We start from the raw sequence: 14687 nt of genomic DNA, 5'->3' as shown, positions 1-14687 counted from the left end.
GTAGAAATGTCTGCCTACTATTCTTGGGTAGGCAGCCTGCTCTGTGGTTTGATCCTCCAGCACTATTCCTTGGCTTGATGTGCTTTACTATTGGTTTATTGACCTTTTGATCAAAGAACTTTAAGCCCTGGACTCACAGTCCTGCTTTTGGAGGGGAGATTTAGATACAGAGCTTTTGTATTTCTGTTTTTCTACATGGTGTGTGACCCTTTTAAACTGGATTTCCTTGAAGTCAGCTGAATGCTGCCCGGGTGCCCAGGGCAGTTAAGTGTGTGTCACACAGCCTCCAGAGGGGCTGTGGTATTTACAGGGATCCAATCCTGCTTTTTTGGCCATAATCTCTACTGACAGACGATAAGCACCAGTGTTTGGTGACTCATGGATCCACTTAAACCACAATTTCCCACAGAATTATAAAACTGAGGCTCTTAATAACTCTCTTTAAACTACAAAAACAAATGTTCAGCTGGTATTTTTTGTGGTGGCTCTCTAAGTGCTCTGTTCCTGTGTCACCGAGCAAAATGAGAACCAGCTGTAGAGCAATATTCTACTGACATCATGTATATGCATGTGCACATGAAAAATTCTTCAGACGTTTGGTAAATCTTCTCCTTTCCACGCTGCTTTGTACTAACGAATCCGTATTTCATTTTGGTGTGTGATTCAAGTGTATGAAAGAGTCTGGAGAAAAAAATGATCGCTAGGCTTTTAGCATTTGGATGAACCCAGAGTTTCTGAGTAGAAACTTAAAAATAAATAAAAAGGTAGGAGGAACAGGCTGTCATTTTAACTTATTTTTGCTGTCCCTTAGGCCAACTGCTTCTTCTGCAGAGAAGAAACATTTATGTTTCAGTATGATAAATTTACCATGGCTGACTCTTCCAAAATTATTCCTGATGCTGAACAGCATTGAAATTTCAAGTCAAAGGGAAAAAAAAAAAAAAAAAAAAAAAAAAAAAAAAAAAAAAAAAAGTGGGACTGTCTTCTACAAAAATGCTGTGGTCCAATTTCTGTCACAGGGGATAAACCCAATATTGCATCTGGTACCTGGCCACACATTGGAGCCATCAAGAGCTGGGCCTTATCCCTAAACTCTGCCCTTGGGAGCTGTAAAAGTGGGAAAAATCAGCTCTGTTTATTTGGGAAGGGGAAAGGTGGGCAGCACAACACAAGGAATCTGCCTGTCAAAGCAATGCCAGGAGAGAAAAGAGAGGAAAAGAGAGGCAAGAGGGAACAAGAGAGAAAAGGCCCCTCCAGCCCTGCAGAGTGGCAGGGAAAGGTCTGTGGGGAGAAGAGGGCTGGGCTGGGAGCAGGGCCAGGCTGGGGAATGGCACTGAGCAGAATCCAAGGGCTGAGGGACACCCTGGCCATTGGGAATAGCTCTGGCATGAGGGGTGAGGACTGAGGGACAGGAAGGTTGGAGCAGTCTGGACAACAGCAGGACTGCAGCAAGGCACAGCAGACAGGAGGAGAGAGGGGACACTGGTGGTGCTGCCAGAAAAGTAGGATGGGTGTCCTCAGAGAGGAGGGAAAGCCAGGGAAAGCCAGGTCTGGAGCAGCAGTGTGAGACAAACAAGCAGAATTGGAATGAACCCTCCTGGCAAAGGTGGGGGATAAAAGCTGTAGCATCTGCTTGAGGTTCTTGAGCCTGTAGGGAGGGGTGGGGAGCACACCTGAGTTCCACAGGGAGCTTAAATCACAGTCCTGTATCACCAAAAACACTGCATAACAGAATATTCCAGAAACCTCTGCATCCTTGTGAGCTTTTTGAGTGTCCTGCCATGGTCACTGTACAATGAAATTTCCAACACGCTGATTTTGCAATGCTCAGCAGATTCGGGGTTCAGAAGGACTGGGTGTCCACACTGAGGGTGGATCTGACCCACGGGAACTGTGCTTCCACCAGATCTGTGCTTTCCTGAGCCCCTCACGTGGGAGGGAGCAGAGATTTCCAAGCTCTTTTGGGAAGCCAGACCTTGGATGTTCTTTCCCAAGTGCCCCTTCAGTGGCAGGTCAGGACACAGCAGCAGATCCTGTGCCAGCAATGTCTGGGTGAGAACTCCACAGTGTGTGGCCTTCCAATATCAGCCTAAGGAGAGAAATTCTTCCCCTTCTCCCACCCTGGACCAAAGCTTCTATTTCCTCATGGCTGATCTAAATTATTTGATTCTTAACATCAACTCTGTCTTTTCAATTCTAAAACATTTTATGGATTTGCTTGAACCCAACCCCAGCTTCAGCTTTTCTCAGTATTTGTGGTTTGTTTGCAATTCTTTACTGATAAAGAACCCGACTGTACCTTACAAATGATTTACCAGGATTCACTGATCCCTCCAACGTTCAGGAGTTCCTTGAGAAATATCCCAGTGTTTGGATGTGGGTGTGGATATGTAACTGTGTATTTTTATCCACGTTCTGGTACATTTTCCCTGCCTCAGGATGGTAAGTGTGAGGGAACAAAGGCATGAGATGATCCAACTTGTCACAGAACGAGAAATGAAACGAGTGCTTGTCAGATTATGCTGCCTGATAATTGAAAGAGAGTAAAAATCTGCATAAACACAGGTACCAGAGCTCAGCTGCTGCAACAGAACTCAGAGTGCTGCTCCAGTTTAATGTCCTCTGGGAAGCTGAAACAGCCCCCAAGCCTCTCCTTTAGCCATGTTTAAACAAACCCCTGGGCTCTACCATGAGCAGAGGTTTCCATGAGCTCTGTGAAGGTCACTGCACAACTGGATTGTTTCTTTGATGGCTTATGTTGAAAGGAGAGGACTTTGTTCCATTAAAGTGTGACAGTTCAGGGTTGTGTGACTGAATGCCATCCAACTTATCATCAGAGGGGAAAAGAAAAATTTGAAGAAAAATTGTCCTTAAATTGATGAAAAGGTATGAAGAAATCTGAATTAACAAGTCCTCTGTGAAACCAAAGCCTCTTCCAACTGCTCCTTTCTTTAAATGAAAATAATGAACACAAGTTAGCAGCAAAACCCCTCTGGCAGGCTCACCTGGTGTCTCATCCTCCTCCTCCCAGCCACAATCAACCGATAAAAAGAATTTTGATAAATCCAGAAAGTTTAAAATGCTCTTTTCAGAGAGTGTGACAAGGGAGGCACCATCTCAGAGACTCATCCAACACCCTTTAATCTCACTGGTGCTTATCAATTTTGAAACCAAAGCAGGAAAGAACATAAGGATTTGGCTCACATGTATGCCTTGTAGTTAGTGCCTATTTTTTGGATCCTGATGTCATATTTGGAGTCTATGAAGGGCTCAGTGGTGGCGTAGGTCTGAGTGAGTGCTACCACGCTGGCTATGTCCTGAAAATCGTAGTGGTTGTCTACCTTGATCTGGAGCCATCAAGCCACAAGAACACAGCACAGACAAGAGAAGAAAAGAGTAATTAGGAATAAAATGTGGAATTTGGTCGCAAACGGCATTCGTGAGAAGCATGGTTTTGACAACATTAAAAAAAAAATCTGATATTTAATCTGATTTCTAGGTTCTATAACATTCCTGCTTTAAAATAGCTATTTTTCTAGGCAAAATATTACCTGCTCATTTGGAGAAAGCAGTTTGCAGGCACTGGAATTTTATTTTGGGGTTGTTTGGTTTTTTTGTTTGTTTTTGTTTGTTGATTGTTTTTTGATTTTTGATTGTTTTTTGGTTTTGTTTTTGGTTTTGTTTTGCTGTTGTTGTTGGGTTTTGGGTTTCTTTGTTTTTGGGGTTTTTTTTTTGGTTACTCAATTATAGATCTGCAGGCCTCACTTTTTTTTTTTTTCTTAGGTGTGACATGCAATTCCAATGTAGATTCTTGTTGGTTCTGTAAATTGCTCTGGTAACTGGATATATGTGGAGCCCACCAGGAATTTTCACATCATACCATCAGCTTTTCCCATGAGGGAGGAGCTGAAGGGTCCCGATATCCTGGGGAGGGCAGGAGCACAGGGAGCACAGAGGGCTGGCTCCGGCAGCAGATTTTATTCTCATTTTCCCATTATTCTCATTTCCCATTTTTCTCATTTCCCATTATTCTCATTTTCCCATTATTCTCATTTCCCATTTTTCTCATTTCCCATTATTCTCATTTTCCCCTCTGCTCTGAAGGAGCTGGGCTTTCCAGGGGTGGGATTTCCCAGGTGTGGAACGCTCTGCTGAGGTGCTGAGTGACACTAAAGCCATCAGCTTTTGCACCTTGAAGGAAGAGGGGGATGGACAAGTGGGGAATGCTGATCTAGGGGAGAGGAGAAGGAGATTTAGGGGGGCAGAGGGAGGACAGAGACATCACGTCTGGACAGGGAGGGCAATCCCTGTGGGGAACTCAGCGCTGGGCAAGCAGGAGTGAAAGGGGCTGGGGAGAGAAGCCTTGGGCAGGTGGGAAACAGGAAAGTGGGGCTCTGACCCAAAGGGCATTTCAGAGTGCTGGGGAGCAGGCAGGGCCAGGATCTCCCAGGGTGTCCAACACGAGGAGTTTGCAGCCCTTTGCAAGCCCAGCATCCTGGTTGCTTCTCCTTCCCCTGGGACTGGAAAACCTGAGGGCCACGGCTGGGAGGTGGCACAATAAATGGAATTTGGTGGAGATAAAAGCCTGAAGCCTAAGTATTCACCCCTAGCTCTCAGATGGAGAAAGATACAGTGTTATTTGACATTTGAGAGCCACAAACCAGACACAAGATCTGGTTTCAACTTGATTTTCTGAAGGCTGACTGGCCTGTGGGTCTAACTGGGACCTCTGGAAATGCTGCTGCCAGCAGTGCCCTCAGGGAGGGCTGGGCTTCCAGGGGAACCTTCCTTTGCTCTCTGATTGCATTTAATCTTGGAGGGGTTTAAATATTTAAAAGCTAAAACCAAAAAAATTTCTAGACATTTGATATGAGGAACATTAACATTTCTGTGCATTATTTTCCCTTTTCTCTAAATGAGAGGTGAATATCCAAAGTACAGCATAAACATTCTAACACTTCACATATGCAATCCACAGAAAGTGCAGTTTAATTAGTGGTTCGGTCTGCCCTCAATTAAATTGGCTGCTGGACTTCCAACGATTTACTGAATATGAAACAAAGCAAAACACTCATAGGCAAAAAATAACATACAGTACAAGCTGTAATTAAATCAGTTTTCTATCTCAAAGGAGTGGCAAATATTATGTTCATGGGGCTTTGCAGATTCAGGATGATAAATGTAACTACTCTCTGATTAATTGTTTTAAAAGCTAACCACTTCTAGCACTGAAGTGTTTTCAGTGAGTGAAGTTACCCTGCGAGGACTAGAAGTTGTCACTGACAGCAGTGAAAATGGGATTTAAATGCTCTCCCATTGGCCCTGCACTGTGAGATAAGTGACACCAAAACATCTGTACTCACCACTGAAATGCAATTACTTTGGAGAAAGAAAGCAGCAGTTATACAGAGGTATGAAACAATCACAGACAACACATCAAGATAGGAAATCAACATTCAGTATCAAGCTGAAACCAACAGAGAACCGAGGCAGAACCTTCCCACACTCCCAGCTCCAAAAAGTTGGATTGTGCAACAGACCTTGACTCTTGAGGAGTTTCAGTGCAGACAATACATTAATAAACAAGGTTTTGCTCCCAGAAAGCATCTCAGCACAGTTCAAAGCACATCCCACACAGGGCAACTCTCAAACTGCAAAGGCCTCGTTGTAAAAATACTTTGGGCACGTTTAATTTTCCTAAAGAGAGATGCTTTCTTAGCACGGACAGGCAGAGATTTGCAAGGGGCGATCCGAGACAGAGGCTGGGTAGATCAAAGGTAAAATCTCAGGGAAGGGACGAGCATGCACAGGTAAGGGACAAACCCCAGGCTCCCAACATGCAACAAGTAGCGTCTGCACCTTTCCCATGCCTGAGTGAGCATGTCCAATCTTCACAACAACAGGAAAGGTTGGCATTGTGAGCTGGGGGGAAACAAAACAGGAACATTAGAGAAGAGAGTGACCACGAGCTCAGTGATTAAACAGCATCATCTAGGGAAATTATTGAAGCATGATCATAATGTGGCCAAAGCTGTTCTGGCCATGTGGAGCCTCAAACTGTTCATCCTCTGAGTTCTGGTGACTTGCTGGGTGTATTTTCTGAGCACAGTGTTATTCCCAATACAACCAGTTGGTGTTCTCCACTTTTCTTAACCTTAACATTTTTTGTATGTCTTTTAACTTCACTTTTTAAACTGAATTCCTGCTGTTTCCTATTTTAAGTTTAGCTTCTGTGTTTTCTGACCCACAAACTAACACCCTCCATGGCTGTAATCATTAATGATGCCAAATTAACCACCTTTCCCCTTCATTTCCACAATTCAGCAGGGCTATAAATACATTTTCTGGCCACTTATGAAAGCAGTGACGTCTGATTCACAAGAACTTGCTTTAAAGGCAGGTCCTAGTTTGTGATATAGAACATCCGAGTTTTCTAGGGAAGGCTCCAGCTTCTGCCCAGAATGCAGGGAATAGTTTGGAATAATCCAGCCACTGAGTAGGAAATCAAATCTAGAGAAGCCTATGAAAACACTTTATCCAATGAAATGGGAACGCTTCTGTCTCTCAAAAAGTGACCACTTTCACTTCCATCATTCACTTGAAAAAGTTTGAGATCTCCCAGTCATGGCCATGGTTGGCACTGCTTTTTTTCCCACTTGCAATTTGCATCTATTGAACCTCTATCACTCAAGCACAAACCTCATTTCACAGAGAGGTTTATAACTAGAAATAAAAAAGCTGAACACATTCAACATGTAATTAAACTGGGCAGCAGCAGGACAGTGTTACAGGCTCCAAACCCTTCCTTTAGTGCCACATTCCAGCACAATAAATACAGCCAGAGGCAAAGCTGATGCTCTGGAACACAAACTAAGAATTGTTAGAGGTTTTATCAGACACTGATTGCTTTCAGAATAACCAGAAGCACTTGCATTACACAGGAAAGGTCACTCCTACAGGAATTTAGGAATGAAGTTCTTGTTAACTGCAGCAACCAAAGTTCCTGCTTAGTCAACATCCAGTCACTGGCGCATCACTTTCAGGTTTCAAACCAGGCTCTTTTTTTCAGTTCTTGGGAATAGGAGGGGAACAAATCACTGCCAGACTGGAGATTCATCAGGGCAGCAGCACATTTCTGTGTCTGAGCTGCAAACCACGGCAGCGGGGTTTGCAATGGAAACGCTGCAGACCTCTGAGCACAGCAGTGCACATGGCACTCCTGTAATTAACAGGGCCACGGATCTTCCTGTGATCCCAAAGCTGTGGAATCCTCTGTGGGCCACAGCAACCAACACAACTCACATTAAAAGAAAAAAAAAAAAAAAGAAAGAAAGAAAAATAAAAAAAACCAGAAAGAAAAAGGAAGAAAAAAGTGCTTTCTCCCTCAGAAAAATGCAGTAACATCATTTTCTCTGGACCCTGATCCTGAGATTCCACGTGCTCCACCACATCCCAGCACAGACTGAGGGAAGAGCCTCTGGATGCTGCAGCTCAAACTTCAGAGAGGAAAAAACCAGGCAGGGAAAATTCAATGATCCCAGCACTTCTCTTGTTTGTAGCTGTCCCTAGGACAGGTTAATGAAATTCAGCAGTTGTTATTTTGGGGTTTGAGCAGCTTTTCCTTTATTGCTGCTCTGATTTTAATTATCCCAGTTTTCCCTCTGCCATGGTGCAGCACCTCTCTGCCACCAACCCATGGCCAGGGGGTTGTTCTGCCAATGAAACCTGAAATGTCCCATGGAAATCAAAGAAAACCTGACCTGAATCCTCCCATCCCATTTCCCCATCTGCCCTTTTCTGGTCGTTTTGGCAGAACAGGCGCTCCTCAGACTATTCCTGCATTTGGTGAACATTATACATGATACAAGTGTGCTAGTGACAGTGAAAATTTACATGGATTTCCCTTGAATTTACATTATAATTACTGATATTTGTCATTTATATTATAATTACTGCTATAAAAGCTGTTTCCTTTGGAAAGTATCACTGAGGGGAAAAGGCCATTTTGCAAAAATATTGTGGATTTTTTGGAAGCTTTCTTAGAATAAGGAAAGCAAAAATTCTACAAATTCTAAACATTCTAAAAATTCTACATGCTAAAAATTCAGAAATTTCATTCTGCCAATTAAGAACTGAGGGGAAAAAACCCAAAGAGGAACCAGAAAATTGCAAAATCTGCCAAGTTCATAAATGTGAGGGATGGAAGGGTCTGCACTGCATGAGCCCTTCCCCACATATAATATCCACAAAACACAGCAGAATAAAAAATAGGATTACCAGGAGTTCTAACTTAAATAGCAATGCAATAAACTACTGCTATTAATTAGACAGGAACCAGAATATTTGGCAAATGTGGAATAAAATTTTCAAAATGTATAGTCATATAGGAATATGATTGGATTGGTAATAAATATTGGTAGCAACTGGAAAAACTCCTGGCTCGTTGTGGGAACACAAATGCAAACAGCTGAGGAACGCACTGACATTGGCCAATCCAATGCCATTCATCAAAATAACAACAGGGAAAATTCAAATTTTATCCAGGGGGGATAAATGTCACTTCCAGATGAGCATGAAAATCTAAAAAGCCAGTTCATTTCATTATTCCCTTATTGATGTCACAACAGCAAGGATAATTATTATTAATTATGGTTTCTTAGTGTTTCATCTACATCAGCTTTTAAAATTTAGGATTTTTTGGTACTATGAGCTTAAAAGGCAAACATTTTATTGTATCAATCTTCAGTATCTGGCCACTTAAAGATTTCAGAACTGTGCTTAGCTTGTTTTTACTGTAGAAAGGAATGTTCCAGTTTGATGAAATTCCACAATACCTCCAATATCACCCTGGCTAATCTGTGGTGCAGGTAATTCAGTGGCCCAGGAGGTGGCTACAGAATTAACCAGCACAGTCCCCAGCTGGATTGTTGTTTGCATTTTTCCATATGGAGTGGAGATCCCTACCCTCCTCTACTGCAGAAATTTTCTGGAGCTTCTAAGTCAGGTTAATAGAGTGTCATCCTGCAATTCTAAGTCTATTAATTTAAAATAAAACCTTCACATTTCAGCTTCACACACTATGGTGCTCAATGGTTTACAAGTTCTACTGCAATTTAAATATTTTTGAACAATTACAATACAAGCTGGGTTTTTTCCCAAGAGATATAATTTGAATTCTTCTAAATTTACTTTGAATTCTTTTAACTGTGACATAGTGTGAAATATAATCAAAGACTTCTATAAAAATAGAACCAGGCAAAGATTATCTGCAAAAAAAAAAAAAAAAAGTCAAAAAACCCCTCTGCTGGCAGCAATACAGACAACAGAGTTTTCTGAAGGTGGTATTCACCCTGCTTTCATGTCCTCAGGGTTGAGCTGACTAGAAAAGCCACAATAGGAAAAAAAAAAAAAAAAAGAGGGGGCGGAGAAGCAGTGACAAAAAAACCCCAGATGTTGCATAAACATGACTTACCTCAAGTTCAGTGTTTAAATATTTATCTTTCCAATAATCCCCAAGCAAAGTTCATTTAACCACTCTAGTTCCATGTAATTTATTTGTGGAATATGCATCAGCCTAAATCTAATTTTGCTCTGCTTACTTTGGAGAAAGGAAATTAAAAGTGAAATAATGAAGGTGGCCTTTTATTCACTTTTTTTTTCTTTCCCAGAAACAGGCAGGAAGAGCCCTAAATCAATAAACAAGCAGCAGATGTACTTTCTCTGGTCTGTTTGGTTTGCAGAAAACACGATTTCCAGATCAAGTGGGGGCTCAGCCAGGCAGGAGCTTTGTCACCAGCAGGGCCAGCCCAGCCCTGGCCTCTCAGCACAAAACCCCACACCCCACCAGCTGCTGGCCTCAACAAACACAGGCACAATTTTGGGGATGTGGAGCCACATTTTCCCCCGGGCAGCTAAAAGTAGGTGTAAAACTCTCTCTGCAAGGAGTAAGGTTTAATACCCCCAAGCCAAGGGGGAGGCTGAGGTGATTTTTGTTGTCGTTTTAGTTAGGGCGGTAAGGAAACTAAAAGTTCAAGGAGATAAAAAGAGTAGAGCTTAAATTTATTAGTGGGAGAGGAAAATGTGCCTTATCTGTGAGTCCTCGACCCAAAATTGAAGGTTGAAGTGGTTTGTGAACTGAGTGCAACACAGGTCCCAGGGTCCCCTGAGTTCCCAGGGACATCGGTGGGAACTGGCGCAGAACTGGAAGTTCTGAGCTCCCTTTGACACTGCCACCACCACCTGGAGAGGCTGGGGCTGCACAAAGCAGCTCCACGTGCCCCCTGAAATCAGCCAAGGCTGGAGAGGACCCTGGGTTATGGAGTCACTCCACCAGACCACCAGGATATCCCCCAAAACCGCCTTTGTCCCCACAACTGGTGTGTCTGTTAAAAAATCCCAGTGATCTCAATGAACTCAGAGTGATGTGATGGCAGAAAGTCTGCTGATTTCAAACCTGCACAGCATGAAAACAGAAATTGTCATTCGGAAGGAAAACACAAAGTGTAATTAATTGCAGTGAATCAATGGGAGCAGCTCCCACAGAGCTCTGGAAGAAACTCTGAAGACAAAAACTCTGCAGAATCCAATCCTGTTTTGATTCTGGCGTGTCAGTGTTTAATTCATCCTTCCACCAGCTGTTTGGAAAACTGCTGCCTCGAAAGTCAAGTAACACTTTGCCACCTTATAAAACAATTACCCAAATTGCTGTGCCTACAAACTGTAAGGACTTCTTACTGTAGGGTTTCAGAGGTGACAGCTCTAAATATCCTCCTCTTGGAAGCAGGCTGTAGCTCATACAGAGGCACTGGAATTGAAAATCCATAAAAGCTCGCCTATTTTGTGAAATGCTAGTCTGAATTTTCAACATGCTTGTACAGGTGAGGTACAGGATGTGTAGTGTGACTTGATCAGGTGTAATGAAAGTAGATTTTAGAGGTAATTGCAGTGCCAAATGAGAACCAGGAAAGAACCGAGTCAAAGCATCGGGTAGGCAACAGATAAATTATGGGTTGTTGGAATCCAAAATGCAAAGAACCCTCCAAACTTTGGGCCTGTAAGCCAAAGCTTAGAATTAAACACAAGACTTGATGTGAGACCTTGGAAAAGGCTTCCAAACTTAAGTGCTAGAAGCGAGAATGTGGATTTATAGTTTAAAGCAGAGACACGTTAAGCTAAGTAAAAGAAAGTTTAGAGTTTTAGAGTTTAAAATATAGAAGAAATAAAAGTAGTTACAGAAGTAAACAAGGAGTTTAGAATGCAGTACTGTATGTTTGTGTGTCATAACATGATTAGCTAAAACAACTTACACTGTAGCATGAGTCAGTAAAACGAAATAGTTAAAGATTCAGTCAAAAACCTAAATATCCCTGTTAGAAGTATTTTATTAGTCAATAACTCCTTAAAAAGTCTTGTAACTAAGGGTCTTGTGACCTTCTAAACCATGCTGTAACGATGTGAACCAAATTCACCCTTCCTACCTATGTAGAAGATAAGAAAAATAAACCACATCATCAAAAACAATTCAGAAGGCCTGTCTCAAACTCCTTCCAAAATTCCCCACAAGTGAATTATCACAATGGGTGTGGAAACTCCTGCCAGCTACCATTCTCAAGTAAGATTCATTTGCCACAAAGAAGAGAAAAGCAGATTGATAGGGATAAAAAATTGTACTCTGTGCACTGGCAGAACCTAAGCACGGAGCAGGCAGCCCAAGCAGAAGACTCTGAGTAGACTCAAACTGCCTGACAGCTGGAAGGGACAATGGCATGTCCCATGACAATGGAAAACCCTTCAAAAAGCTGTCTGGACAATCCCTGTGCAGCAGAGTTCAGGGCTCCCTGACACAGCTCCCAGGCTGAGGGTGAGCTCCCTCCCAGCAGAGCAGTGCTGGAGAGCAGGGACGGACAGACTGCGCAGCGCTGCCTCCCCGCAAACCGGGCTGGGCAGGGCAGACAGGCAGGAGGAAATGCCAGCACAGCCAGGCACAGGGGCTGTCCTGCAGCCCGGGGCTGTCCTGCAGCCCTGGGATATCCTGCAGCCCTGGGTTATCCTGCAGCCCTGGGCTGTCCTGCAGCCCTGGGCTGTCCTGCAGCCCGGGGCTGTCCTGCAGCCCTGGGATATCCTGCAGCCCTGGGTTATCCTGCAGCCCGGGGCTGTCCTGCAGCCCTGGGTTATCCTGCAGCCCTGGGCTGTCCTGCAGCCCTGGGTTATCCTGCAGCCCGGGGCTGTCCTGCAGCCCTGGGTTATCCTGCAGCCCTGGGTTATCCTGCAGCCCGGGGCTGTCCTGCAGCCCTGGGTTATCCTGCAGCCCTGGGTTATCCTGCAGCCCTGGGATATCCTGCAGCCTGGGTCATCCTGCAGCCCTGGGCTGTCCTGCAGCCTGGGTTATCCTGCAGCCCTGGGTTATCCTGCAGCCCGGGGCTGTCCTGCAGCCCTGGGTTATCCTGCAGCCCTGGGTTATCCTGCAGCCCGGGGCTGTCCTGCAGCCTGGGTTATCCTGCAGCCCTGGGTTATCCTGCAGCCTGGGTTATCCTGCAGCCCTGGGTTATCCTGCAGCCCTGGGTTATCCTGCAGCCCTGGGATATCCTGCAGCCCTGGGTTATCCTGCAGCCTGGGTTATCCTGCAGCCTGGGTTATCCTGCAGCCCTGGGTTATCCTGCAGCCTGGGTTATCCTGCAGCCCTGGGTTATCCTGCAGCCCTGGGTTATCCTGCAGCCTGGGTTGTCCTGCAGCCCTGGGCTGTCCTGCAGCCTGGGTTGTCCTGCAGCCCTGGGCTGTCCTGCAGCCCTGGGATATCCTGCAGCCCTGGGTTATCCTGCAGCCCTGGGCTGTCCTGCAGCCTGGGTTATCCTGCAGCCCTGGGTTATCCTGCAGCCCTGGGTTATGTTGGAATCCTGGATACTCCCAAAATCCTGGCTTATCCTAGAATCCTGAGCTTTCCTGAAATCCTGGTGTTCCTCAGCCCTGGGTTTTCCTTAGCTTGGGGTTTTCTCAGCCCTGGATTATCCCCAGCCCTGGGTGCTCCTCAGCCTTGGGTTTTCTTCAGCTTTGAGTTTTCCTCAGCCCTGGGTTATCTTCAGCCCTGTGCTATCCTGAAATCCTGGTTTATGCCCAGCCCTGGTTTATGCCCAGCCCTGGTTTATCCCCAGTCCTGGTTTATCCCTAGCCCTGGTTTACCCCCAGCCCTGGTTTATCTGCAGTCCTGGGTTATCCCCAGCCGTGGTTTATCCCCAGCCCTGGTTTATCTGCAGTCCTGGGTTATCCCCAGCCGTGGTTTATCCCCAGCCCTGGTTTATCTGCAGTCCTGGGTTATCCCCAGCCCTGGTTTATCCCCAGTCCTGGTTTATGCCCAGCCCTGGTTTATCCCCAGTCCTGGTTTATGCCCAGCCCTGGTTTATCCCCAGTCCTGGTTTATCCCCAGCCCTGGTTTATCCCCAGTCCTGGTTTATGCCCAGCCCTGGTTTATCTCCAGCCCTGGTTTATGCCCAGCCCTGGTTTATCTCCAGCCCTGGTTTATGCCCAGCCCTGGTTTATCCCCAGTCCTGGGTTATCCCCAGTCCTGGTTCATCCCCAGCTCAGGTGTTCCTGCAGCCAAAGGCTGAGGCTGAGAGGAGGGATGGGCAGGTGGGAAGGGCAGGAAGCCCCACGGGGCAGAGCTGCCCTGGCACAGCTGCCCCTCCCCACCGAGCTCTCAGGCTGATGTCGCTCATTCATTCCTCCATCACCTGTCACCTCCAGAGGGCAAAATATCCCAAACTCTGGGGTCCAGGGCAATCACCCAACAGCAGGAGCCCAGTGGATTTAGCGCAGGACTCTGGGGGCTGTTAGAAGACAATCAGTGATGGTAATTAATGCCCACACTGCTGTTGGTGGGCACTAATAATTAGAAAAAATAACAAAAATAACGTGCATTCTGCACGTTCAGTTGAAAGTATTTCATTCTCTTCTATATCTAGAAGATAGTGGACAACAAATTTGTAACTTGTCGTAAAATAATTTTTAAATTTTGTTCTGAGCATAATAGTCTTCTATTGATTACATAGTTAATTTGATTGTACTAGGTAGAAAAGTCTTCAGGACACTCAGAACATAGCTGGACGTGTTGTTCTGGAGAATCCTGGACAAAATGTGCCTTAGGGACCGGTAGAGAAGAGTGTTTGCCCAACATATTTCTTTATTATTTGAATTTTGTGAATTGAATTTGATACTGAATTTGATCAAATCGGTCTATTTAGATCATCTATAACGACAGCCCTGTGATGGAAACCAATCAATGGCTCCAATTAATTCCTTCATCACTTCCCAGTCCGAGGGTTGGGAATTGGCAGTCCCAGAGGTGCTGACCCCAGGCCCTGGCACACCTGCCCAGGGTTTTCCTGCCCCCCTGCAGCTGGAACTCCCCATGCAAGCTTCCAGCCCTTCTCATCCCTTCCCTCACATGAAAGAAGTCCATTTCTTCTAGGTAAGAACAGAGATGTTAACAGGTCTAAATTATTTTCAGGTGTTAGTCCTGGGCTGGGATCCAACCTTATGATTTGACGCCAAAACTTTAGACTGGAAAAGTAAAAAATCCAAGTGTGGCTGCGTGAAATCAGGACATTTTGTACAGGATCCCTGGCTTGGTGTTTGGTGTGGATCTAAAGGCTAAAAACTAGACCCAGTTCTAATAATTCTGAATATTTGTGGGT

At 44.9% G+C, this 14687-nt stretch overlaps 1 protein-coding gene across 1 annotated transcript in view; it reads right to left on the bottom strand.

The window, feature by feature from the left end:
* Window positions 1-14687, bottom strand: part of SYN2 (synapsin II) — a 166704-nt gene that overhangs the window by 34811 nt on the left and 117206 nt on the right. Inside the window, exons 6-7 of the mRNA XM_053989344.1 lie at window positions 5860-5922; window positions 3205-3347 (exon numbers count right to left, since the gene is read on the bottom strand). Coding sequence (XP_053845319.1) covers window positions 3205-3347; window positions 5860-5922 — 206 coding nt within the window. The remainder of the gene's footprint in view (window positions 1-3204; window positions 3348-5859; window positions 5923-14687) is intronic.

Source organism: Vidua macroura, chromosome 13 (genome assembly GCF_024509145.1).
Source record: "Vidua macroura isolate BioBank_ID:100142 chromosome 13, ASM2450914v1, whole genome shotgun sequence".
Classification (NCBI taxonomy): domain Eukaryota; kingdom Metazoa; phylum Chordata; class Aves; order Passeriformes; family Viduidae; genus Vidua; species Vidua macroura.
This window is presented reverse-complemented; position numbering and strand designations above follow the sequence as displayed.